Source organism: Tamandua tetradactyla, chromosome X (genome assembly GCF_023851605.1).
Source record: "Tamandua tetradactyla isolate mTamTet1 chromosome X, mTamTet1.pri, whole genome shotgun sequence".
Lineage (NCBI taxonomy): Eukaryota > Metazoa > Chordata > Mammalia > Pilosa > Myrmecophagidae > Tamandua > Tamandua tetradactyla.
In genome coordinates, this window is record NC_135353.1 from 137379620 (window position 1) to 137407515 (window position 27896).

Here is a 27896-nt window from a genome sequence, read left to right on the forward strand (position 1 = left end):
ATTAACAGATTAAGGAAACCAGAATTATTGAACCTGTAAAAGACAATAAAGATGAATAATAAAAGGAATAATGAAAAGAATTCTCAATTACAGAAATGATTACTGGAGGGGAGGGTGTAGTTCTCAGTTAACGGAAATAGTGGAAATTACTGCTAAGTTGCATGGGGCATTTCATTATTCAAAGAGTTTCCAAAAGGGTCTAAATTCTCAATAGGTTGAGTTGCTTCCTTATCAGAAAACAAAGGAAAAATGGGTAATATTCATAAATCCATTCAAAATCCACGATTCCCATTTTCTGTGAAGAAGAAACCATGATAGATTACATCCATGACATCGAGATTAACTCCACAAACCACGATTGCTTTACTTCTGGAATTGGGAGATGTAGTTTTCTCTAGAACCACAGCTGTCCTGGATATTTAACAGAAACAGTGCTCAATACTTTTTCATCTGAGTTGGCACAACTTCAAACAATTTCCACAATATGCCACCACAAAATCAGAATACCCGGTTAACTATGAATTTTCAACTAATGTATAGCAAACATCAAACAATAATTTATGTTTTTCAAAGTACTTTTTCCTGTAGAAAACTATGAATAACTTTATGTCTGATATAAGATGCAACCCAGTCAAAATAATCATGTTAAAATGTACATTTTTAGTTTGTTGAATATTGATAATGGATAATCTGCTAAACTAAATATATATTTCCTACCCACAGCTTTTTAATAAAAGTAAGAGGGTCATTGCTGTAACCAAGATTTCTCAATTTGTTGTAACCAACTAGAAATCAATGCATGCACAGAAAACAATACAGCACAACAATATGATGCCAATTAAGTTTATAAGTGTGTGTGTTTACATTTATACATATGCATACGGCTTAGTTAGGGCAATTAAAAGTTTAAATTGTCAACTCCAAACCAGAACAGCAACAAGGGTTTTGTTATGACCTTCCCCATTTCCGTATTTCTAAGTCTCTTTTCAACAATGAAAAACATGTTTCTCATCATCTACGATGTATTTACTTATTTGTTCAATCCTACTGTGTGTGTGTATATATATATATATAAAGTGGTTTCAGCATGGCAAACCCATACTTCCATGAGAAATAAAAATACAAACCAGAGTAAGATATGTATGTACAGTTCTTTTTATCTTCAGTCTTACAGTATCCATTCATAGCAGTGTTTTTAAAAGTTAGTTAGCTCCTTTTTCCCCATTGCTTTCAGTGAGGTTGCCATACATTTGTAATAGATTTATTTGTTACAGTCTTCATTCCATTGTAGAGCCCCTCCATATCCTGTTTGTTTTGGGTTTTAATTTACATACCATACCATTTACACTTTGTGTTGTACATTTGTAGGGTTTTGAAAAATACTTGGTCATGCATCACCACATTTCAAAAGTGAAGAGTTTCATCACACCCAAAATATCCATGTACTATCCCTTTGTGTTCAACCCCTTTGCCAATCACTCTGCCCCTGCAGGGAAACTTTTCATTCTTATAATTTCACCTTTTCCAGATGTCATAAAAATGGAATCATGCAATATGTAGCCTTTTGGATATGGCTTCTTTCACTTTGCAAAATGCATATGCGACTGTAGTAGTTAAGATTCAGGTGTCAACTTGGCCAGGTGAAGGCACCTAGTTCTGTTGCTGCAGACAGGAGCCAATGACATGTGAACCTCATCTGTTGCTCATTACATATGCAGTCAGCTAGGAGGCATGCCTGCTGCAATGAATGATGTTTGATTTAATTGGCTGGTGTTTACATGAGAGACTCAACGTAGCACAGCCCAAGCAGCTCAGCATCCCTCATCTCAGCACTCGCAGCTCAGCCCAGGCCTTTGGAGATGCAGAAAGGAATCACCCCAGGGAAAGTTGTTGGAACCCAGAGGCCTGGAGAGAAGGCCAGCAGAGATCACCCTGTGCCTTCCCATGTAAGCAAGAAGCTCAGTTGGAAGTTAGCTGCCTTTCCTCTGAAGAACTGATGAAATTAATCCTCTTTTATTAAAAGCCAATCTGTCTCTGGTGTGTTGCATTCTGGCAGCTAGCAAACTACAACAACAATGCACAGAAATAGTTGTGTAAATCATTAGTTTGTTCCTTTTTATTGCTCAGTGGTACTATATTGCATAAATATTTCACAACCATTCACTGGTTGAAGGGCATTTGGGTTGTGTCCAATTTGGGGCAATTGAAAATAAAGTTGCTATAAGCACTCACATACAGGTCTTATTATGACCATGAGTTTTAATTTCTCTTGAGTAAATACCTAAGAATGGGATTACTGGATCATATAGTAATCATATTGAGCAAATTTTCATGTGATCAATACTTGACAAAGTATCTGTTCAGATATTTTGGCTATTTTAAAAATTGGGTTGTTTGTTTTCTTATTATTGAGCTTTGAGATTTCTTTATGTATTCCACATACAAGAAATTTGTGAGATATGCAATTTGCAAATATTTTCTTGCCATTTGTAGCTTATCTTTGCATTCTCTTTAAAAATGCCTTTATGGAGAGGGAATTTTAATTTTGATAAAGTCCGATACATCATTTTTAAAAATTATGGACAATGCTTCTGGTATTATACCTAAAAACTCTTTGTCTAACCCAAGGTAGCACTGATTTTCTCCAATTTTTTCTTGCACTCTATGGTTTTACAGTTTACATTTAGGTCAATAGTTCAAATAGTATTTATTGAAAAATCTATCTTTTCTCAATTAAATTGCTTCTGTGGAGGGTCCAAGATGGCGGCTTAGTAAGGTACGTGCGTCTTAGTTCCTCATACCCCAGTCTGGACTGGCTAGTCTGACTGCGAGACTCTGCTGCGGTGAGATCCCCGAGCGGCATGCGATTCTCCGAGCCACGGCAGCTGTGGCGGCCGGAGCTCCTCCCTCCCTCCTTCCTGGGCCGGCTGAGAGTCTCGGAGAGGCAAGTTTCCCAAGCCGTGGCGGTCGGCGCCCCTTTTTGTGGGCGGTTTCCTGGACCGGCTATGAGTCTCGGATCAGAGGGCTACCCAAGCCACAGCGGCCGGCGCCCCTCTTTTGCAGGCGGCTTCCTGGACTGGCTACGAGTCTCAGATCAGAGGGCTAACCAAACCGCGGTGGTGGGCGAACGGTGCCCCTCCCCCGCGGGCAGCTTCCTGGTCCGGTGACGAATTCCCCAGGCTGCGGTGGCCGGCGACCGACACCCCTCTCCCGCGGGCGGCTTCCTGGTCCGGTGGCGAATTCCCCAGGCCGCGGTGGCCGGCGACCGACGCCCCTCAACCGCGGGCAGCTTCCTGGTCTGGTGGCGAATTCCCCAAGCCACTGCAGCCGGCGACCGACACCCCTCCAGGGAGAGGAGGGAATTTCCGACAGTGGCAGGGACTGGATCCAACCAAACACCAATAGGGGAATTAATAAAGGAGCCACAGGGTCCCCTCAAGCCACAGCGGCTGACGCCCCCACCACACGCGGCCCCCCGGACCAACTGAGAGAATTGGATTGGAAATCCCCAGGCCGCGGAGAATGGTGACCGGGGGGATCCCTTCCAAACATGTGAGACAAACGTGTGCCACGAGCGCCACCTACTGGGCAGGATAAGAAAAACAGAACCCAGAGATTTCACAGAAAAATCTTACAACCTTGTTGGGTCCGACACCCAGGGAAATCTGACTAAATGCCCAGACGCCAGCAGAAGATAATGGTCCATGCTCAGAAGATTGAGAATATGGCCCAGTCAAAGGAACAAACCAATAGTTCAAATGAGATACAGGAGCTGAGACAACTAATGCTGAATATACGAACAGAAATGGAAAACCTCTTCAAAAACGAAATCGATAAATTGAGGGAGGACATGAAGAAGACATGGGCTGAACAAAAAGAAGAAATAGAAAAATTGAAAAAACAAATCACAGAACTTATGGAAGTGAAGGATAAAGTAGAAAAGATGGAAAAAACAATGGATACCTACAATGATAGATTTAAAGAGACAGAAGATAGAATTAGTGATTTGGAGGATGGAACATCTGAATTCCAAAAAGAAACAGAAACTATCGGGAAAAGAATGGAAAAATTTGAACAGGGTATCAGAGAACTCAAGGACAATATGAACTGCACAAATATATGTGTTGTGGGTGTTCCAGAAGGAGAAGAGAAGGGAAAAGGAGGAGAAAAAATAATGGAAGAAATTATCACTGAAAATTTCCCAACTCTTATGAAAGACCTAAAATTACAGATCCAAGAAGTGCAGCGCACCCCAAAGAGATTAGACCCAAATAGGCGTTCTCCAAGACACTTACTAGTTAGAATGTCAGAGGTCAAAGAGAAAGAAAGGATCTTGAAAGCAGCAAGAGAAAAACAATCCATCACATACACGGGAAACCCAATAAGACTATGTGTAGATTTCTCAGCAGAAACCATGGAAGCTAGAAGACAGTGGGATGATATATTTAAATTACTAAAAGAGAAAAACTGCCAACCAAGACTCCTATATCCAGCAAAATTGTCCTTCAAAGATGAGGGAGAAATTAAAACATTCTCAGACAAAAAGTCACTGAGAGAATTTGTGACCAAGAGACCAGCTCTGCAAGAAATACTAAAGGGAGCACTAGAGTCAGATACAAAAAGACAGAAGAGAGAGGTATGGAGAAGAGTGTAGAAAGAAGGAAAATCAGATATGAGATATATAATACAAAAGGCAAAATGGTAGAGGAAAATATTATCCAAACAGTAATAACACTAAATGTTAATGGACTGAATTCCCCAATCAAAAGACATAGACTGGCAGAATGGATTAAAAAACAGGATCCTTCTATATGCTGTCTACAGGAAACACATCTTAGACCCAAAGATAAACATAGGTTGAAAGTAAAACGTTGGGAAAAGATATTTCATGCAAATAACAACCAGAAAAGAGCAGGAGTGGCTATACTAATATCCAACAAATTAGACTTCAAATGTAAAACAGTTAAAAGAGACAAAGAAGGACACTATATACTAATAAAAGGAACAATTAAACAAAAAGACATAAAAATCATAAATATTTACGCACCGAACCAGAATGCCCCAAAATACGTGAGGAATACACTGCAAACACTGAAAAGGGAAATAGACACATATACCATAATAGTTGGAGACTTCAATTCACCGCTCTCATCAATGGACAGAACATCTAGACAGAGGATCAATAAAGAAATAGAGAACCTGAATATTATTATAAATGAGCTAGACTTAACAGACATTTATAGGACGTTACATCCCACAACAGCAGGATACACCTTTTTCTCAAGAGTTCATGGATCATTCTCAAAGATAGACCATATGCTGGGTCACAAAGCAAGTCTTAACAAATTTAAAAAGATTGAAATCATACACAACACTTTCTTGGATCATAAAGGAATGAAGTTGGAAATCAATAATAGGCGGAGTGCCAGAAAATTCACAAATACGTGGAGGCTCAACAACACACTCTTAAACAACGAGTGGGTCAAAGAAGAAATTGCAAGAGAAATTAGCAAATTCCTCGAGGCGAATGAAAATGAAAACACAACATATCAAAACTTATGGGACACAGCAAAGGCAGTGCTAAGAGGGAAATTTATTGCCCTAAATGCCTATATCGGAAAAGAAGAAAAGGCAAAAATGCAGGAATTAACTGTCCACTTGGAAGAACTGGAGAAAGAACAGCAAACTAATCCCAAAGCAAGCAAAAGGAAAGAAATAACAAAGATTAGAGCAGAAATAAATGAAATTGAAAACATGAAAACAATAGAGAAAATCAATAAGGCCAGAAGTTGGTTCTATGAGAAAATCAATAAGATTGATGGGCCCTTAGCAAGACTGACAAAAAGAAGAAGAGAGAAGATGCAAATAAATAAGATCAGAAATGGAAGAGGAGACATAACTACTGACCTCACAGAAATAAAGGAGCTAATAACAGGATACTATGAACAACTTTACGCTAATAAATACAACAATTTAGATGAAATGGACGGGTTCCTGGAAAGACATGAACAACCAACTTTGACTCAAGAAGACATAGATGACCTCAACAAACCAATCACAAGTAAAGAAATTGAATTAGTCATTCAAAAGCTTCCTAAAAAGAAAAGTCCAGGACCAGACGGCTTCACATCTGAATTCTATCAAACATTCCAGAAAGAATTAGTACCAACTCTCCTCAAACTCTTCAAAAAACTCGAAGTGGAGGGAAAACTACGTAATTCATTCTATGAAGCCAACATCACCCTCATACCAAAACCAGGCAAAGATATTACAAAAAAAGAAAACTACAGACCAATCTCTCTAATGAATACAGATGCAAAAATCCTCGATAAAATTCTAGCAAATCGTATCCAACAACACATTAAAAGAATTATACATCATGACCAAGTAGGATTCATCCCAGGTATGCAAGGATGGTTCAACATAAGAAAATCAATTAATGTAATACACCATATCAACAAATCAAAGCAGAAAAATCACATGATCATCTCAATTGATGCAGAGAAGGCATTTGAGAAGATTCAACATCTTTTCCTGTTGAAAACACTTCAAAAGATAGGAATACAAGGGAATTTCCTTAAAATGATAGAGGGAATATATGAAAAACCCACAGCCAATATCATCCTCAATGGGGAAAAATTGAAAACTTTCCCCCTAAGATCAGGAACAAGACAAGGATGTCCACTATCACCACTATTATTCAACATTGTGTTGGAGGTTCTAGCCAGAGCAATTAGACAAGAAAAAGAAATACAAGGCATCAAAATTGGAAAGGAAGAAGTAAAACTATCACTGTTTGCAGACAATATGATACTATACGTCGAAAACCCGGAAAAATCCAGACAAAACTGCTAGAGCTAATAAATGAGTACAGCAAAGTAGCAGGTTACAAGATCAACATTCAAAAATCTGTAGCATTTCTATACACTAGTAATGAACAAGCGGAGGGGGAAATCAAGAAACGAATCCCATTTACAATTGCAACTAAAAGAAGGAAACACCTAGGAATAAATTTAACTAAAGAGACAAAAAACCTATACAAAGAAAACTACAAAAAACTGTTAAAAGAAATCACAGAAGACCTAAATAGATGGAAGGGCATACCGTGTTCATGGATTGGAAGACTAAATATAGTTAAGATGTCAATCCTACCTAAATTGATTTACAGATTCAATGCAACACCAATCAAAATCCCAACAACTTATTTTTCAGAAATAGAAAAACCAATAAGCAAATTTATCTGGAAGGGCAGGGTGTCCCGAATTGCTAAAAACATCTTGAGGAAAAAAAAACAAAGCTGGAGGTCTCGCACTGCCTGACTTTAAGGCATATTATGAAGCCACAGTGGTCAAAACAGCATGGTATTGGCATAAAGATAGATATATCAACCAATGGAATCGAATAGAGTGCTCAGATATAGACCCTCTCATCTATGGACATTTGATCTTTGATAAGGCAGTCAAGCCAACTCACCTGGGACAGAACAGTCTCTTCAATAAATGGTGCCTAGAGAACTGGATATCCATATGCAAAAGAATGAAAGAAGACCCATATCTCACACCCTATACAAAAGTTAACTCAAAATGGATCAAAGATCTAAACTTTAGGTCTAAGACCATAAAACAGTTAGAGGAAAATGTAGGGAGATATCTTATGAATCTTACAATTGGAGGCGGTTTTATGGACCTTAAACCTAAAGCAAGAGCACTGAAGAAGGAAATAAATAAATGGGAACTCCTCAAAATTAAACACTTTTGTGCATCAAAGAACTTCATCAAGAAAGTAGAAAGACAGCCTACACAATGGGAGACAATATTTGGAAATGACATATCAGATAAAGGTCTAGTATAGAATTTATAAAGAGATTGTTCAATTCAACAACAAAAAGACAGCCAACCCAATTACAAAATGGGAAAAAGGCTTGAACAGACACCTCTCAGAAGAGGAAATACAAATGGCCAAAAAGCACATGAAGAGATGCTCAATGCCCCTGGCCATTAGAGAAATGCAAATCAAAACCACAATGAGATATCATCTCACACCCACCAGAATGGCCATTATCAACAAAACAGAAAATGACAAGTGCTGGAGAGGATGCGGTGAAAGAGGCACACTTATCCACTGTTGGTGGGAATGTCAAATGGTGCAACCACTGTGGAAGGCAGTTTGGCGATTCCTCAAAAAGCTGAATATAGAATTGCCATATGACCCAGCAATACCATTGCTGGGAATCTACTCAAAGGAATTAAGGGCAAAGACACAAACGGACATTTGCACACCAATGTTTATAGCAGCGTTATTTATAATTGCAAAGAGATGGAAACAGCCAAAATGTCCATCAACAGACGAGTGGCTAAACAAACTGTGGTATATACATACGATGGAATATTATGCAGCTTTTAGACAGGATAAACTTATGAAGCATGTAATAACATGGATGGACCTAGAGAACATTATGCTGAGTGAGTCTAGCCAAAAACTAAAAGACAAATACTGTATGGTCCCAATGATGTGAATCGACATTCGAGAATAAACTTGGAATATGTCACTGGTAACAGAGTCCAGCAGGAGTTAGAAACAGGGTAAGATAATGGGTAATTGGAGCTGAAGGGATACAGACTGTGCAACAGGACTAGATACAAAAACTCAAAAATGGACAGCACAATAATACCTAATTGTAAAGTAATCATGTTAAAACACTGAATGAAGCTGCATCCGAGCTATAGGTTTTTGTTTTGTTTTGTTTTGTTTTTACTACTATTAATTTTTTTCTCTATATTAACATTGTATATCTTTTTCGGTTGTGTTGCTAGTTCTTCTAAACCGATGCAAATGTACTAAGAAACGATGATCATGCACCTATATGATGATGTTAAGAATTACTGATTGCATATGTAGAATGGTATGATCTCTAAATGTTGGGTTAATTTCTTTTTTTCCGTTAATTAATAAAAAATATTATTTATATAAATAAATAGAAATAAATGGAATTTAGTAATAATAAAAAAATTGTTTTAGTTCAATATAGAATAGGTTTTTTAAATTAGGGCTTGTTTTGAAAAATTCTGAGTTTAATTGAAATGTATGCCAATACCTTCCAAAGTAAGGTAATATTCATAGACAGTTGTTCTGATCAGATGGTGTGCTGGTTTGAAAGAATTATGTACCCTAGAAAAGCCATATTATAATCCTGATTCATCTTGAGGATCTTTTAATCCCTATTCAGTACTATAGGTTGGAAACTTGATTAGGTTATCTCCATAGAGTTGTGACACACCCAGTTGTAGGTATTAATCTTTGATTAGAGGGCGATGTGACTCCACCATTCCAGATAGATCTTGATTAACTTACTGGAATCCTTAAAAATAGGAAAACATTTTGGAGAGAGCCATGAGAACCACAACAGCCGAGAGAGCCCACGCAGCCAGAGACCTTTGGAGATGAAGAAGGAATATGCCCCCAGGGGAACTTCATGAAACAAGAAGCCTAGAGAGAAAGCTAAAAGATGTCGTCATGTTCACCATGTGCCTTTCCAGTTAAGAGAGAAAACCTGAACTTCATTGGCCTTTCTTGTGTGAAGGTAACCTCTTATTGATGCCTTAATTTGGACATTTTTATAGACTTGCTTTAGTTGAGACATTTCTTGGCCTTAGAACTATAAACTTGTAATTTAATAAATTCCCCCTTTTAAAAGCCAAAAACAAAAACAAAAACAAAAACAAAAAAAAATTGCTTCTGTGCACTTGTAAAAAAATATAATTGACTATATTTGTCTGTGTCTATTTCTGGCGTCTCTATTTTGCTCCATTGATCTCTGTATCTGTCCTTTTACCAATACTACACACTCTTAATTACTATTGAGATCTCCAAGTTTCTTCTGCTTTTTAAAAATTATTTTTGCTATTCTAGTAACTATTCCTTTCCATATACATATTAGGATCAGCTTGTTGAATCTACCAAAAATGATTAGTAAGATTTTCATTACAATTCATTGTTATCTGTAGATCAATTTGAAATCTTAACAATATTGAATCTTCCAACTCCATGTACATATACATTTCTCCATTTATTTAGTTTTTGTTTGACTTCTTTCGATGGTACTGTAGCTTTCAGCATCTATATATTACACATAATTTGTTAGGTTTATACTTCAGTATTTCAATTTTTGGTGCTTCTTGTAATTTTTAACTTTTGAATTTCAACTGTTTACTGCTAGTATTTAAAAATATATGCATGTTTTGGTAAACTGATCTTATGTTCCATGACCTGGATAAACTCATGTACTAGTTCTAAGAGCTTTTCTGTAGACTTTGGGATTTTCTATGTGAAAATCATGTAAAATTCCAGCCCTGCTCCTCAGGGGTTGAGGTATAAAGCAAATTAAAAATACGAGGAAACATTTTTTTGTTTGTTTCTTTTTTCAGTTGCAATGAGCTTTCACCAGGTTCCTAAGGCTGATAGTATTTGCTATTTTTTTCCCCACATACTAATGCTTTTTGTTGCATAGATGTAGGAGATTGGGCAAATTCTGCTCTTACAAATGTTTCTACCATGAGGGACGTACATGTCAAGACATGCTTCAGTCTGTTCTGTGAGTGATCTGTGAGGACTGTGGAGAAAAAATCAGTAAGAGGATACAGATGTCCCCTATACCTATATCCCTTAGGGGCCTCATATTCTTTTACTAGTGTGTACCTCATCTCTACCAATTCCCCAACCACCCTAACACAGCTTTTCTTACTGGTGTCCATCTGTATCTACCACATGTAGACCATTGCTAGCATCTCATTTCTTTCTGTAAACATCTATCCCTCTGTGCTGGTTTGAAACTGTTACGTACCCCAGAAAAGCCATGTTATTTTAATCCAATCTGGCGGGGGCACACTTGTTTTCTGTTTACCATATCTGGGGCTGAGGTCAAGAACCCACCAGTTTATCACTGCCCAAGGTATGCCAAGGATTTCCTCTATTTTATTGCAGTTCCTCTGATCTAGGCTATTCTCTTTTCTTTGCCAATTTTTAATTGGGTTACTTCTAAAATTTGGTTTCTTTATTTGTTTTTGCTGTTGAGTTGTGCTTTTTATATATTCTCAATTCAAGTACTTGTTAGTTAAATGATTTTGTTTTGCTGTATCTATTAAAATGTTTTTTTTGGATGGGCAGGCAACGGGAAACAAATTCATTTTTCTTTTATATCCTATAATAAAATGTATCACCTTGATTGATATTTATGTGTTAAACCAATCACTTCTGAAATTCACTGTAATATTTGCTTTAATGCAGAAATCATCTTGATTCAAAAAGTAGTTTAATTACGAAGATATGTGTCACTTTATAAGATCACTCACATGTCCTTGACGCTATGGATATGATGCTTGATAGAATTTCCTTATGAGTTTGGGAAGCATAGTATTCTCTTCGAATGATGAGTCACATTTCAGCTATGGAAGGGCTGACACAAATGTCTATCTTACAACTTCTTTACTTTGTACTTCCATAAGCTGATTCTCAGTAATAGTGTTCTCTAGATTCTTATGAGTGAATAGAATATCATTTATCGTATACAAAAGCATTTAGCAAAACTATATATTCTAAGATTTCATGTTTTAGCACATTTTGTCAACACTATTAAGGAACACACAGTAAAGGCATACCAAAATTCAAAAGTGCAGTAGAATATTTATATTTAGCTCATAAATTCTGTCAAAAATTAGCCCAAATGGAAGTCTTGAGTTATCTCATATCTAGTTTATAGGCCACAGAAAATCTAAGAGCAGAGGTCATCAAACTTGTGTATAGGACCAGATAGTAAATATTTTAATCTTTGTAGTCCACATTTTCTCTGCTAGAATTACCCAACTCTGCCACTGTAGTTACAGCTAATATGTAAATGAATGAGTGTGATTCTGTTCTAATGAAATGTTATTTAAAAAACAGACAGTAAGCCAGACTCAGCCTGCAGACCACAGTTTGCCAATACCTGGAATTTACAGCCACATAGAAACTTAACTTCTGTGATTACGTGACTGTGCTAGGGAATCCAAAAGAATGTTTTAACATATTGATTTTGATGAACAGAATCACACCTGAAGCTTTCGTTACTGTGAACTTTGGAAAATTAAGTATAAAAAGAAGTATGAATTAGTTGACTCATTTAATGAAAGAAAATAGATTATCATTATGAAACAAATATTTTAGATATATTTTTCAAATATACTAAGAGTTATTAATGAGAAATGCCCCTTTGGTTATAGGCTGTCAAGGACTGCAGCTACTCAGAAAATGTTGGGCAACAGGCTTTTTCTTCATAATTGCCATAGTGTCCAGAGGAAAATCTAACTAAGCCTAGGGTTTCAAAGAAAGTATTCCAGAAGGCAGCTGATGTCAGGTGGCCTGTAATGATTATGCGTTTTCCAATGCCATGTTTCCATGCAGTGAAGAATATCTAACTCAGATAGCCATTGTTTGAAAAAACAAAGGGGAAATATAACTTACAAAAGGCATACAACAGATTGCCGATATTAATTCTACATGAAAACTGGAGGAAATTGAGTGATTAAATATGTAGGGTGTGCATAATATTTTATTGCTCTTTTTACAAGAAATGAACCAAAGGACAGGTTTTTTTTGTATGCTGTATGGCGGGGGTCACATTTCATTCTTTTTCCATGTGAGTATCCCTTTGTGGCGGCACCATCTGTTGAATTTTTGTCTTTATTTGGTTTTTCATTTGTTTGTTTGTTTGTTTTGGGGGAAGTGCATGGGTCGGGAATTGAACCCAGGTCTCCTACATGGCAGGTGAGAATTCTATAACTGAACTACTCTTGTATCCACCTGAAAGGATACATTTTAATGGAGTATCAAAAAATTATTTGTTATAGAACATGTAACATGTTGTGCTAACAATTACTGCTGGATCTTTTGTTATTTTTGTTAATATTATGTCAACAGAAACTGATAAATATGCTTCAAGGCTACTCATACTGAATGTATGACTAACCCTTTGAGCAAAAATACATGCATATGTCATTTATCATATCACATGTGATTGTTCAAGTCATGGATTTAGGTGTGATCATATTAGATTTCTGAATTATTGCTGTTTTAATTTGACAAAATTAACTAAACATGGTATTTTGTTAAAGACTTCAGTATAATACTCTTTGTCCAGGAATAACTTTTAAGGGGAAATAAATACATAAAGTATTATTTTAGATAGATAATAACAGATTCTATTAGTCTCAAATTAATACATAGTATGCTTTAAAAATGCCTAATCACTAAAATTTATGTTAGCACTTATTACATTTTTTTTTTTTTTTGGCATGGGCAGGCTCTAGGAATTGAACGTGGGTCTCCAGCATGGCAGGCAAGAATTCTGCCACTGAGCCACTGTTGCACTGCCCAGCACTCATTACATTTTAAACAAATTTATATTTAATAGAAGTTACAGTTAAATGGGATTAATACATAATAGAATAAATATAAAATATTGACTATTAATTTACTCTAACCATGAATCTATATGTCATTTGAAACTAGAAACCAGTTCTTCTGTAGAAAAAAAACAAACCAGGAAATATTGATTCATGGAATATTAAACATATTGATCAACTTTATGACAGAGCAGATATCCTGGACAATGCACTTGAACAAAACAGCTGGAAATATTTTCTAATACATTGAAAACAGTTTTTTAAATGCATCATTAAACTGACAAGAAACTAAAGAATGTTCAGTACAAAGTGAAGACTAATTTTTAAAAGAAGAAGATATTAGCAAATGATATTGAAAATAAAAATTATAGAAGTTACATCTAAGATAAAAGATTAAATAATTTATGAATAAAATTATTGAAAATGTAATGATTCATTAATTCCATAAAAATATAAATAACAAAATCTCACTCAAGCGGAAATATAAAACTATAGCAATTAAGAATTGATTTTATTTTGACTCAATCAACAAAAGGAACAACAAGCCCAGATGGTTACCAGTGAATTCTACAAACTTCAAAAAATAAACAAGGTCACTCTCATATGAACTTTTCAGCATCTAGGAAAGATGGGATGTGATCAGATAATTGCATGAGGCTGGTGTAAATTTACAGTAAAACTATTTAAAAGTACAGAAACATTATAGACTGATTATAGTTCATGCAAATTGAAGCAAGAAATTAAAATATTAATAAACCAATTCTAGCAAAGTATACCTGTATCTTTATATCTTTTAAAAACAATTAGCTACCATGGGAAAACTGAGTTTGTACCAGGAATGCAAGTTTGGTTTACCATTTTAAAATCAATTTACCATATATAGAAATTAAGAGATTAAAAACATTTAAAACTCAAAACAATTGTGCATGAAAATTCCCAACAAACTGAGGAGAGATCTTCCAGAGCACAATGAAAATAATTTACAGAATACTACAGTAAATATCAGAGTTTATGATAAAATGTTAAATGGATTATGTTTAAGATTAACTATAAAAGAGATTAAGTATAATACAAGATAATCTGTAGTAATAGAAGGTTAGAAACTGCTTCTGTTTCACTCAATATATTAAACTTCAAAAGTGGCACAAAAGACCTCACATTCCAAACTCACAAAGGAAATGTTTTAGAATAGATTTTAAACTGTTGAAAACTTCACCTACTTTGAGATATATAAAAAGGAAAAAACAAGGGCCAAAAGTAAAGAATTCACCTACGGTGGAGGAGTATTTGGCTGAACTCAGTTTTCACAAATTAAAGGCATAAGACAATGGAACACTATCCTCAGAATTCTGAGAAAAACAAAAATAACTCCAATTTTATACTCACTCAAGAGGCCACTCACATATAATGAAAACATACTCAGTCAAGATGCTATTCACATATAAAGAAAACAGAGAGATATTTACAGAGAGAACACAAAAACTAGAGACCTTGAAATGATAATTGGAAAAACAAAATAATTAGGAAAAAGAGCTATCTAATGGTTGAATAAAAAAAACTTAAAAATGGAGAATCCCTGGTAAAACGACATATGGTTAGAACAGAACATAAATGTTATCAGTATTGACAATGTAGGCATAACAACTGTTACATAGGTGAAGGAAAATGAGAGGAAGAAAGAGTGGTAATTACCTCGCCTGGTACAGCAGTGACTAACTCAGTGCTATGCAAAATCCAAACATGTAACAATACAGAACATAAATGTATAACTCAGAATTCAAAATGTTTTTCATAAATTTATTCTCTTAAATTTCAGACATATATCAGGACATGGTATGTCTTGTAGTGGGCAAATATTTATCTAATATGATATCTGCACACCATTTATCCTTAGCCCCCATTTCTAAATTTGCACACATCAGTGTTCTGTTTTGTTTTGTTTTTTAACCTTCTCTGTGCAGCAGAATCACCTAAAGTACTTTTAAACACTTCAGATGTACCATAGTACCACAGGGATTCAGTTTCAGTTGGCGTGGGGTGAGGTATTAGTATTTAAAAAAAAACATTTCCCAAGTGATTCCAATGTGCATCCAGGTTTGAAATCCCCTGTTGTGCATGAAAAAGGAAATGAGACATCTCCTAGGCTATCAGGAACAGAAGTTTCAAGAATTACAGAGATCTAAGTAAAGAAGTCTATGAGCAATATTTTGAGGAAACTATCTCACAATGAGAGATATGGAGTCAAACCAATCATACCTTTTCCTGGGAAAATAAGCTATCTTTCTGCTTCAGTTTTGGTATCTGTTAAATAACAGTATTAATAATAATAATGATAGTAATATTAGCAGCAAACAACATTGCTCCTTGTGATGATTAAATACAAGTACATATACAATATTTGGTTCTTTAGTTGGCATATAGCAAAGACTGGCTATTGTTGTTAATCATCATCTCATCAGATTCCCAATTAGAATTGTAGTGTACTATATTAAAGAGCAATTGATAACTGAATGTATTTTTCATTTTTTGAATCTAGCCATGCTTTTCTTCACAAGGTTGAAGAACAATCCTTACTTTTCCTTTTATATATCATCTTGGGTTTCCCTCTCTTCAACGAAGTGAATGATATTTTGGATCCTTTTTAGAACATTTTGAGAGAAAATGAAATATTAGAAATATACATATGGTGTGCCTAATGTCAGAAACTAATTGAAGCTCACTATAATGTTACAGCCAACATTATAGAAATCTGGAAAATAAAATATAAAAAGATAAGAACTTGCAAAACATGCACCATCTACACAAAACTGATTATTACAGAATAAGATGGCAAGTTCTCTCATTCCTTAATTTCCTCTTGACAGGATTTCAAGAGCAATGATTGTTCTCTAATGATTAGAGAGTGAGTCCTCAAGATGGAAAAGGACAGACTGGGAAACAGTGGAGTCAGGCATGGTAGCAGTTTTACAAGGATATGTCATTAACTGACCTGACCCTGGGCTCTTTGGGAAATGCTCTCTCCCAGAGTGTTTTTGAAAGAAAAATGACAGCAACTATTTAATATTGCAGCTGCCTGTGGCCGTGAAACAGGAGCCAGGCCCCAAATTTCAAAGGAAGAATCTGAGAGTGCGATATCTACAGGAAGCATTAGAAAACGCTGACTTATCCTTGGATCAAGAAAGTCATCTGCATGTGTAGTGCTCAGCACATTTCCGAGAGCGAGCTGAGAGAACCCAAGTCTCTTAATATGAATGACCTTAAGGCTCTGTACTTGTAGGAAATGAAGGCTAAACCAGAGTTATAAAGTACATGAGCTTTGAAGGTGTGTGCCCTGACTGATACAAAGTGTTTATGGGAAAAGGATGGAAGACTTATTGATTAAAGGTATTTAAGTCAATGTCTGATTAATCATTTGAAAACCCACTAAGGTAACTCTGCAGATACTTCATTCGTAGAACACTACAGAGAATACAGACTCTACGGTAAAAGAACAAAAAAGAAAAAGCAGCTGCAGAAGTAGCAACAACAGCACAACAAAACAGTAATGCAAACAAACCTAGTTGCTAGGAGAATCTGATTTTCAGAATTGTTACATTATACTATAAAGTGCCATGCTTTCAACCAAAATCATATAATTTTCATAGAAACAGGAAAATATATCCCATACATCACATACATTAGAAAAAAGTAATAAGTATAAAGTGTTCTGTAGGGAGTCCATATTTTAGATATATTAGACAAAGACTTTACTCAACTATTACAAATATAGTCAAAGAACTAAAGGGAATGCTATCTAAAGAGGGAAGTATGAGAACGATGTCTCACTGAATAGAGAACATAACAATAAATAGAGAGTAACTATTAAAAGGAAAAATAAACAGGCACTGGACTTGAAAAGTACAAAAGCCGAGACAAAAAAAATCTTTAGAGGAGCATAATAGTAGATTTGAGCGGGGAGCAGAAAGAATCAGCTATCTAGTCAGATAAAGAGAAAGAAAAAAGAGTAAAAACAAACAAACTCAGCCTCAGAGCCCTGCAGGACTCTTTCAAGCATAATACGTGCTTAATGGGAGTCTCTCATAGAAGGAAGAAAGAGGAAGGGGTAGAAATAATATTGGAAAAATAATGTCTGAAAATTTTCAATATTTGCCCAAATATATTAATATACACTTTCAAGAATAAACTCCAAGTAAGAAAAATTTATCATCACCAACTCTCTAAAGACAAAGTCAAAGGGAGAATCTTGAAAGCATCAAAAGAAAAGTAAAACATCATTTAAGGGGAATCCTAATTAAGATTAATAGCTGATTTCTCATCAGAAACTCTGATAGCTAGAAAGAGGGGGAATGAGATATTCAAAGTGCTGAAAGGAAAAGACTGTCAAACAAAAACTCCATATTGAGAAAAACTATCCGTCTGCAATGAAGGAGAAATAAAAACATTTCAAAATAGAACCTGAAAAATTTATCTCTATCATTCCTACCCCTCAAGAGATAGTAAGGGAATCCTTAAGGCTCAAAGGAAAGAAACTAGAAAGTAACCCAAATATAAATGAAGAAGTAAATAACATCAATAAAGGTAATTACGTAGTTTAATAAAAATACACATACATTTATTTTCATTATAACTTTTATTCTCACATCCTTTTTAAGACAACCACATAAAGCAATAATTATAAAACTGTTTTGATCATCTTATAATGTATATGGGAGGTGGTGTAAGATGGCAGTTTAGAGAGATATGGAATTTAATTTGTCCTCCAGAGCAGCAAGTAAATAACCAGGAACAGTACAGAACAACTGCTGGAGCTACATCAATGACCTGACACACAGCGTACACCAGTCTGCACCAGGGGGACCAGCTGAGACACCACACAGAATTATAAGTCCCTCAAGCCACGAGAGGCCAGCATCTGTCGCCCATGTGCATGGCAGGCTGGTTCCCCGAGGGGAAAGGAAACAGACTTTACTAGCAGCAAGGGCTTAGCTTAACTGAGCTTCAATTGTGGAATTAATTAACAAATTCTGACTACTGAAAATAGCCCCCCAGCACAAAGAAACCTGTACTAGCACTAAAGGTACTAGGAGTTTTTGCCCCAGCAGAGAGGGGGCTATAATGCATTTCTCTAAACAATGCAAAAAATTCTTTGAAATTAACTCCCAGAGACCACTCTGTTGGTAAAGTATAGCTATAGCAATTTTATAACAAAGTAATGTATTAGTTTTTAATATATGTATATTTTTAAACACTTTAATTAAAGTGTGACTGTACAAAAATACAATGAATTTTGCATGTGCTTATGTAGCTCACCTTATTACTTTATATTCACATCTTATTCTTTATATTTTTGAATGGGTCAAATGCATATTTATAGGATATGAATCTTGCTAAATTGCAGTTTCAAGTAAAATTAAGTTTATATTAGCAGAGTGCCAATTAGACTGTAATAAAATATACCATGTTTACTGTCCTCAAATCCCAATATACCAATATATCTCTTTCAATTTCTGTGTCACTATGTTTTCTAAAATAATACCCTCAAGTTAGGAGCAATTGAAATTCAAAGTCTCATTTTAAATTGCTCTCTTCATCTTCCTGTACTTGGAGAGTTTGAATTACACTCTGAGGACTGGGTGTAAAAAAAGAAATTTAATTATTAAATGTCTAAAAAAAACCAGCCAAATCGCGACACAACAGGTTTGTTTTACCAGGAAGAGGGGAGCAGAATTAAAGTTAAAGAAAGAATCAACATGCACATTGCCCTCTTTCTTACCGCAATCAGTACTTATGAGAAAATAAAGATACATGGCTATACTAGCAAATTGGAACATTTGTCAAAGAATTCGAGGGCCCCATCCCTCAAGGGCAGAACTAGGAAAGACTGGAGCTGGTCTAAGACACCTACTTATCTTAGAACACATGGGTCTTATATAGCTTACTCTGCTACAAAATTTCATGAAGCACGATTGCACTCAGCAATTTCCAACATGACCCGCACAATGAGAACGGTTTTTCTGGTAAAATTTCAACCAGTTATGTAACAAATTTGAACAGTGTTACCTAAATCTAATAGTTTATACAGCTGAAAATGCCAGCAGTGATCTTAAGACTATCTTTCATTTTTAGAAAATCTTTGTATATTTTTTCCTGAGTTATTCTTTATAATAAATTGAAGAAGTATATTTTATTGTTTCCATTTTACCTGTGAGGAAATTGATCTTAAAGATGTTAAAAGACTTCCTTTTCACAAAACAGGGAGAATAAATGCTCGAGTCAGGTCTATAATGCTTAGGCCCTGAGTTCTGGTCCATGGCTCCTTCTACACTCATACACTGAAACTGGCAATGATATACTTAAAGGAAAAAAAAGTTCTTACCTGTGTGACAGTTTTTCCATACAACGTGTCGTGAAGTCTCATAATTTGTGTTCATCCAACTAAGCAGAATCCTTTCAGAATATGAATATATGTTGCTAGACGAAAAATAGGGATTGATTTTTGATGTTTTTTCTACATTAAACTGGCACATATGATTGTTCTCCTGTGGTGCAACCCGGGATAGGATCAGCACCTTAAAGAGAGAGAGAGAGAGAGAGAAATTTTAGTAGACAAGGATGACAACATAAAAAATTAATATTTGAAGAGTAAATGAAAAATATGAAAAGTAGAGAAATAAAGGGAGGTATTGGCAATTTCGGTATTTTCTGGCTAAATGAACACATTCAAGAGTAAGAAAGCAAATCAGATGTCTCCTTAATGCTTGCTGTAAATTCCTGATTTTTTGTTTCCACAGCACTTAGTTTATAAGGCAGCTGCGGGCGTTTCTGTTTTTGAATTGTACCTGTTTATTGTTGTGCAAAATTATAAATGACACAGCCTGGAGCTAAGAAGCGTATGTCTTCTTCTATCCCTACATTTGGCTGAGTGTCACATGTACCTCTATACCTTCTGCTGGAGATTACATAAAGAAAGACAATATTTCTTTTCTTATTCTCCTGCGAGAGAGACAGGGCTGGTTCATGGAAGCAGAAGATGAGGTGAGGAGGAACAAATGAGAATAATGCAGCAGAAACAATTCACCAGACGGCAGGGTGCATGAGGGGCCCGGCAGAGGATGACAAGGGAAAAAAATGAGCTTTACCTACACCAAATCGTTTATATGGCCAGAATCATTTGATCTTAGGAAGAGGTATTTATGCCTAGAAGTCTCGGTTTCCTCACCTCTAAATGGGATAACTGGTTGTGAGGACTAAATGAGATCATATACAAAAAGTACTTAGTGATAGAGTCTTCCACATAATACTCACTGGTAAGCTCTTCGTTATATCCTTTCCCTTGGGTGACTAAACACTGCCGCTATTTAACTCCTTCTTCATTCTACCTCCTGTCTTACAGCTCACCCTATCTGTGGTAGCAAAATATGAAGAAAGAATAAAAGACTCCATTGACCTTAGTGGGCAGGATGTATAGTGCTATATTTGGAAACCTAGGGAATGATTCCTAGGGCTGATACAAGGACTTGTTTATACAATAAAAAGATAGGATGTGAAGGTGTAATTATTTTGTGTTAACCTACCCACACATGCAGCTTGCCATGAAATAGGTTGAATACTCTCATCACAGCCTGGTCTTGCTTATAGTATCATAATCCTTAGAGAATACTCTCCAGGATAACTTTATGGCAAGGATCTATTGTATATTAGAGAGGGAGACCATATTTTTTTCCAATATCCATTCTTTCATTCTTCATTTTAGTATAAGAATCCCCCATTACAGAGACTATATTTATCAACTTTCCCTACAACTCTGTGTGGCCATGTGACTAAGTTCTATCCATTGGAATAGGAAATGGAAATTATGCTTTTTCCAGGTGACAATATTACAAAGAATCTTCTTATCCTCCACTACTTCCTTACCTGCTCTTGCATGTTCTAAGAAATTAGACCCAAAGATGAAAGCCTAGTACTGTACTGAGGTGGTGGGAAACATACCCACTGACTGAACCACTCACTTCTCAACCGTTCTATGTGAAAGAAACACATTTCGATCTTATTTAAACTACTGTGTGCAACAGCACGGCATCTATACCTTAACTAATATAAACTACTCATATGAATCAACAAAAATCAGCAGTGAACAGGAGTGGAAATATTACCTTGTATATTTGAAGGAATACATCTGTCCATGCCCGTTTACTCAAAGTTTCAAACTTAGTGATATCTGTTAAAACACACTGATTTTCCTCAAATGTACAGGAGCACACAGGCTCGTTAACAGTGGAAGACTTGAAGAAAGAAAACGTAACAACATTGATTGAAATGCAAGGCAAACATAAACCCAAAGTTTTAACTACTTTGTTACCATATACTTTTTATCCTTTTTGTATAATTACTGTATTCCCTTTTTACACATTTATCAAGAGTTCTAATCCCCTATTTTTCCAGTACCTACTGATATACAGGTACTATATAGAGCACATAGCCTCTTTTGAGGTCGTATCTTTATTTAGTCAATGCATCTACTAGCACACTCTGTGGAAGAAACAGAAAAAGGAGATGTCGCTCTTCTGAACACAAACCCATGAGAGAGAGGCCCACCCTTTCAATCAGGCCCCAGGAACACAGCATAGCATCAAAGAATAGGCACCTGGCTCTCCTACTCATGGCATGTGGCAGGCATAGTGACAGAGCCATGATGAAAAGCGAGCTGCCTCCTCAGAAACAATCCTACTTATCAATATACATTTTCATAAAATGAACTGTATTCCTTGAGAAAATGTGATTAATTCTTGCTTAATTTCTTTTGATTCCCCCCAGAAACAAAAGAAGGGGAGAAGCAAGTGGTAGTGACATTAAACCACTATCTGTTTTGTAAGACATATATTTGAAAAACTTACTTTAAGAACAAAATTTACATAAGCATGCACATTCTTTATTTCTAAATTCCCCAAAGGAAGCAGTTAGTTACATATTTAAGAAAGTCATGTATCCATTTTTGTGTAGGAATGCCATACAGATTTGTAAACAGAGGCAACGAAATCTTGGTTTCTAGAGAGGCTCAAGTCTTAGAATACCCATAAATAAAAAATCAAGGTCTCGGAAATGGAATCTTCTAACAAAGAGCAAATACCACTAGATTCAGTAACAACCCTGCTGATTGTTCCTAGAAATTATAATCCTTACGGTAATTTTAATCCATTTCTTATAATCTTCTGGTTCAAGAAGAAATTCTGGCAGTACATGAGAAATACATGCTCCTTGAGTACTATAATTAAAACAAAACAAAACAAAAAACCAAAATCATGATTGTATAATATCCATGATCCACCTATCATTTGTATTTGGGCTTCAATTAAATTCTTTCAATAATGTACATCTTACAAAATTGTTGAATTTTAATTTAAAAATTATATAAATTAAAAATTTCTTTTTAATAATGAAATCTGCATATGCTGTTTCCTATAGAGAATTTGATTAATGAGAAAGAATTTACTGAATGCCTATAATCATTCTCATCTACCCTTATATGCTAAAGGTAATAAAGTATTATATGATTTCATCCCTGCAGTTAAGGCATTAATCATCTTATTACATTTATAGTATTATTTTAAAATATATACAAAAACGTTTGAATACAATGAAGCATTTATTGAAGAGATCATTAATCATGAAAAGTTCATTGAGGGCGGTACGATGGTGGCTCAGTGGCAGGACTTTTGCCTGCCATGCTGGAGACCCGGGTTTGATTCCTGGTGCCTGTTCATGTTTAAAAAAAAAAATCATTGAATGCCTATCTTCACAAACGTCTACATAGAAAAAACTCCAAATGAAAGGAAATGAATTACTTAATTTTTCAAAGAAAATATAAAAAATTGGGGCCTCTTTGATTATATAAACTTGAAGTTATATGACAGAAGTAGCCAAATTCTTATGTATCACTTAATACATTAAAAACCATATGTGTATAAATATGTATAATTTAACATACTTAAGATCATATATCAAATTTCTTGATACAATTTTATCCAAATGTTTCAATGCATGTCCATCACCACCAGACCCACTTTATAGATATCTAGTACAGTTTCTGCAAGAATAATTTTCTAGCAGAAATTTGGATGTTCAGGTATAACTCATTCAATGGACACAGAGCCCTACTCACCATTAACATCTAGTAGAGAAGCATAGCACATCTAGTGCCCAACGCTGGAATTGTCCTAAGCAGTTCAATCCTATGACTACTAAGAATGGTCGGGGGAAGGTGTGGGTGGTGGGAGGAGAAAGTAGAATTAAGACAATTTTGCAATTTCAAATCTTGTAAATAGCACAGAAGAATAAGAAATGAGGAAGTGAACCTTGGAGTAGCAGCAGAGAAACAGTTCTAGAGCTGCTAAGTTTAAAGTAGCTGTGGGCCAGTCCAGACTAGCAGAGGAAATCATATTTGCCTATACAGCTCCTCTGAAATTTAAACATAAACCTTTCTCTTTGATTACTACTCATTTTTTTTATCCACATCTAAACTGCTCCTATGAATCCTCATCTATTCAAATTGCTATAGGTCTAAATAAAGTATAATTTTAATGTAACAACTCTCCTTAGCAGGAAGAGCCAAACTAAAGCCTATGCAACAACTCAGTGAGATAATGTCCTCAATAAACTGGAACGAATTCCTGGAGAGTGAAACAAGGAAAGGCAGCTCAAAGTAATGTGAAGAAGCTAAAACATTTTCATTGTACCCAAAGCCTAGACAGGATTTCAGAAGAAAATAACAGATTCCATCAAATGCTACTGAGAGCTTCAGTAAAACTTTAAGAACACCATTTCTTGAAGAAGGAAATGTTAATTCATTTGAGTACTCCACAGAGTCCAGCATACAGTAAATACTCAGAATATTTGAGGAAGAAAAATGCACTTCTGATTTTATAGTCAGACACTGTTATTCAGTGGAATGGAAGAGACCGGTTCCATTCTTTTCATTTTGAATCTCTCAAGGCTTAATTTCATTGACTCACAACACAGTATTTATGTTTACACCTTGACAATAGTCGTTATATCTGGTTACTACATGGTTGGCTTTTATAATTGAATCGGTTTCATTTTTACTTAATAAGTTTCCAATTTGGGCACTTTCATCAAGTTTACACTGAGTAAAGAAATAACAAAATTGGGTGCAATGAGTTAAGATTTAAACTGATTCTCCAAAAATTATATAGTTTCTCATTTAGTGCACAACATAAATATAATTTCACTTGTACAAAAGTACACAGTCAATGTGTCATCAAATTTAAACAGGAAGTAATAGCATTTATTATCATTTTGAATTTTAATATATTTATTTCCATGTTGAAACATATGCACATATCATGGATTAATGACCCAATTTTATTGACCATATTGCCACTTTCTAAATGTTAAAAGGAATTTTATCACAGCCTATCTATCCTGATAGGCATATACACCTGCTGATAAAAGAGCAAATACACTTCCCCCGACATGAGATATGACATTCAGGGATGAAAGTCTCCCTGGCAAAATGGGGCATGGTTCCCAGGGACGAGACGGCCCTGGCACCGTGGGATCGACAGCACTTTCGTGACCAAAAGGAGGAAATGAAATAGAGCAAAATAAGGTATCAATGGCTAAGAGAGTTCAAACAGAGTAGAGAAGCTATTCTGGCTATTCTCTTACACTAGCTTTAGCTAGATATTGCTAATTACCACTGTTTGCCAAACCCCGACCAAAACCATTCCTGTTAACCCTTAAAGAACATCTAGAGCTCTCTCTGAGATTCTACAAAAGTTTCACATACTCAGATCACTTTCCCGAAAGCTACAACCTCCAAATGCCAGGTAACTCCTGAAATACAAAAGAGTCAGCCTCTCCAAGAACACCAGCTACTTCAATTCCTTTATCCCTTATCGACAGCTCTTTCCAACATGAACAAGTTAGAATGGGTAGAGCCCAAATACCCTGAAAGATTGGGAGAAAGAGCAAAGGAGAAGGCGGAGTTATAACAAAGAAGACAGGATTTAACAAATGAGTATGACTGCTAAATCAGTACATTGATATTTCTTTTAGTCTCCAGTGTCTTGGAGTAGCTAGAAAGAAAAATCTGAAATTGTGGAACTGTAGTCCATACAAAACTCTGAAATCTGTTCTACAGCTACTTGTTACAATGTATATTGTAAGTTATTGCTTTTTCGTACATATGTTATGTTTCATAACAAAAAAATGTTTAAAAAATATAAAGAATGAACAAGATATGCTGGTGTCAACCAAATAAAAGTCAGACCTAAAGAGGAAAAAACAAAGAACAAATATATCTGGATGGCATGACTTTGGTGCCAAAATCTTTCTTCCATATCTATATCCTCAAACTATAAAACTTCAAAATAGAAACCACCCATGTTAATGTCAACAGTACTGGGATCTGTACCAACAATAATGCTACAAGAATAAAACTGTAATCACAAGTACTGGGGTAGTTGATAAAGTTATCATAAAATAGTTTGAATTTTATGGTGCCTAAATAATAATGATTTAAGTATCCAAATCTCCTTCCTTTGCTCCTATTTAATATCCTATTAGATTTTGAAAGTACAACTAACTTTCCAAAGTAAAATATGCATTAGAATGTTTACCTGATTGAATCAATCATTTATAAGCAAGAGTTGAAAGTAGTAAAAGTAAAAAGAAAAATCATGTGCCTTCTTTCTTAAACTCAGAAAAATTAAAATTCCCAATTTTTAAAATAAATATGAGGGCACAATTGATAAATTCTGGCATTCTGGTATTTTTAAATTTTAACAACAGATTCACTTCTAATAGAAGAACAGCTGTTTTATTATTATTATTTTTTTATACTTTCTAGTTCAGAGAGTGTTGTCACAAGTGTCAATTTTCAGTTTGCTGCTAATGGTTACCATGTTAGAATAATTTAAGGAAATATTTTAGCACATTAAAGCCATAGACCATAAATTCTTTCATTTAAATTGATAATAATAATAATAACAGTAATCTATCATGTGTCATATAAGACACATATTATCTTTCTAATTATTTTATTGACCATGTAATTTTGGGAAGTAATATATTCAATATCACAGATATTAAATTGCAACTAAAACAGGTTAAGTAATTTGTTTAAGGTCACAGGAGTAGAAAAGAGCTAGAATTTAAACCTGCATCTACATGATTCAAAAGCTTTGAAATATGTTCATTCTTACATATAATTTCATAAAGTAAGTTAACACCATAATGGCCATGCATTATTAAGAAGGGCATATGGTTTTAAAGACAAAAGTGAAAATCACAAATGGAATCAAACCTTACTTGTAATGGAAAATGAATTGTTAGAATTTTCTAAGCGTATTTATTTTCATGAATAAACTATATGTTTCTTTAAAGAATTAATAGGATACAAAAAGCAAGAGTAACAGTACCTTTTTATTCTTGGGATGTCCTACTTTATAGTCATTATATATACATATATACACATACAATATACATAACGCTATGTAGAGTTACATGGTATATATATTATATATAGTTACTATTAGAGAGGCAATGCCTCCTTTCTGTACAGAGTCTAGTTTCTATGTGGACATAAGATGGTGAGGTCTTGTGTTTTATATCTTACCTCTTTCAAGGACAAAGAAGCCCCTAAATCAGCCACTACCTAGCCCTCAAACATTTGACATTCATTTTGTGGCTTCAGGGAAAGCGATCTGTTACCCTTCTTCCTCTTCAGTGGTGTCCCCCAACACAGCAGCCTAAAGTACAGGCTGCCTTTGCCTGGCTTTTAACTCAGTCACCATCAGTAACTTAGAAACTTCCAAGCCACAAGGAGCCCAAGCCAGGGTTCACTCTTGCTATAATAGTGAGAGCCTAAAAAATGAGAAAATATATATTTGGTACAATACTATGTTCAACTTCTAAGACCATGATATTGTCAGGTACTGATAAAACCTGATTTGGAAATAAAAAACTGAAAGCCAAATTTTTCCTTCTGCATTCCTCCTATAACTCTTCTTCTTGGCTTCTACATGTGTCCCTGCTAAGGTAGAAGAAAATCTCCGGCCAACCGAGGAGCAGATTCCATACACAGAGAAGCAAAAGTGAAAAGCAAAGTAATATATTTCAAAATATGTTTACCCTATTACATATATAATTACAATGAAAAGATGTCATTTTACTGATACAAGAACATGGAGAATGAAACAATAACACTTCTTATGGATGTGGGGAGTTCCAGAGGACTAGGATGCTGTAAATGCAGGCAAAAGAAATTATATAAATTCACCAATCATCCCCTCAGACTTTTAATGAATGCTGATTTTCCATTTCTTTTTCTTTTTTTTTCTTTCTTTTTTTACATGGGCAGGCATTGGGAATCGAACCCGGGTCCTCTGGCATGGCAGGCGAGCATTCTTGCCTGCTGAGCCACCATGGCCCGCCCTGATT

The 27896-nt window shown here is 35.3% G+C and overlaps 1 protein-coding gene across 2 annotated transcripts in view; it reads right to left on the reverse strand.

The window, feature by feature from the left end:
* CFAP47 (cilia and flagella associated protein 47) overlaps positions 1 to 27896 on the reverse strand; it is a 429253-nt gene that overhangs the window by 222404 nt on the left and 178953 nt on the right. For both annotated transcript variants that reach the window (XM_077144877.1, XM_077144876.1), the window contains exons 31-33: positions 22617 to 22698; positions 21590 to 21718; positions 19813 to 20005 (exon numbers count right to left, since the gene is read on the reverse strand). In XM_077144877.1, the coding sequence (XP_077000992.1) occupies positions 19813 to 20005; positions 21590 to 21718; positions 22617 to 22698 (404 nt within the window). The remainder of the gene's footprint in view (positions 1 to 19812; positions 20006 to 21589; positions 21719 to 22616; positions 22699 to 27896) is intronic.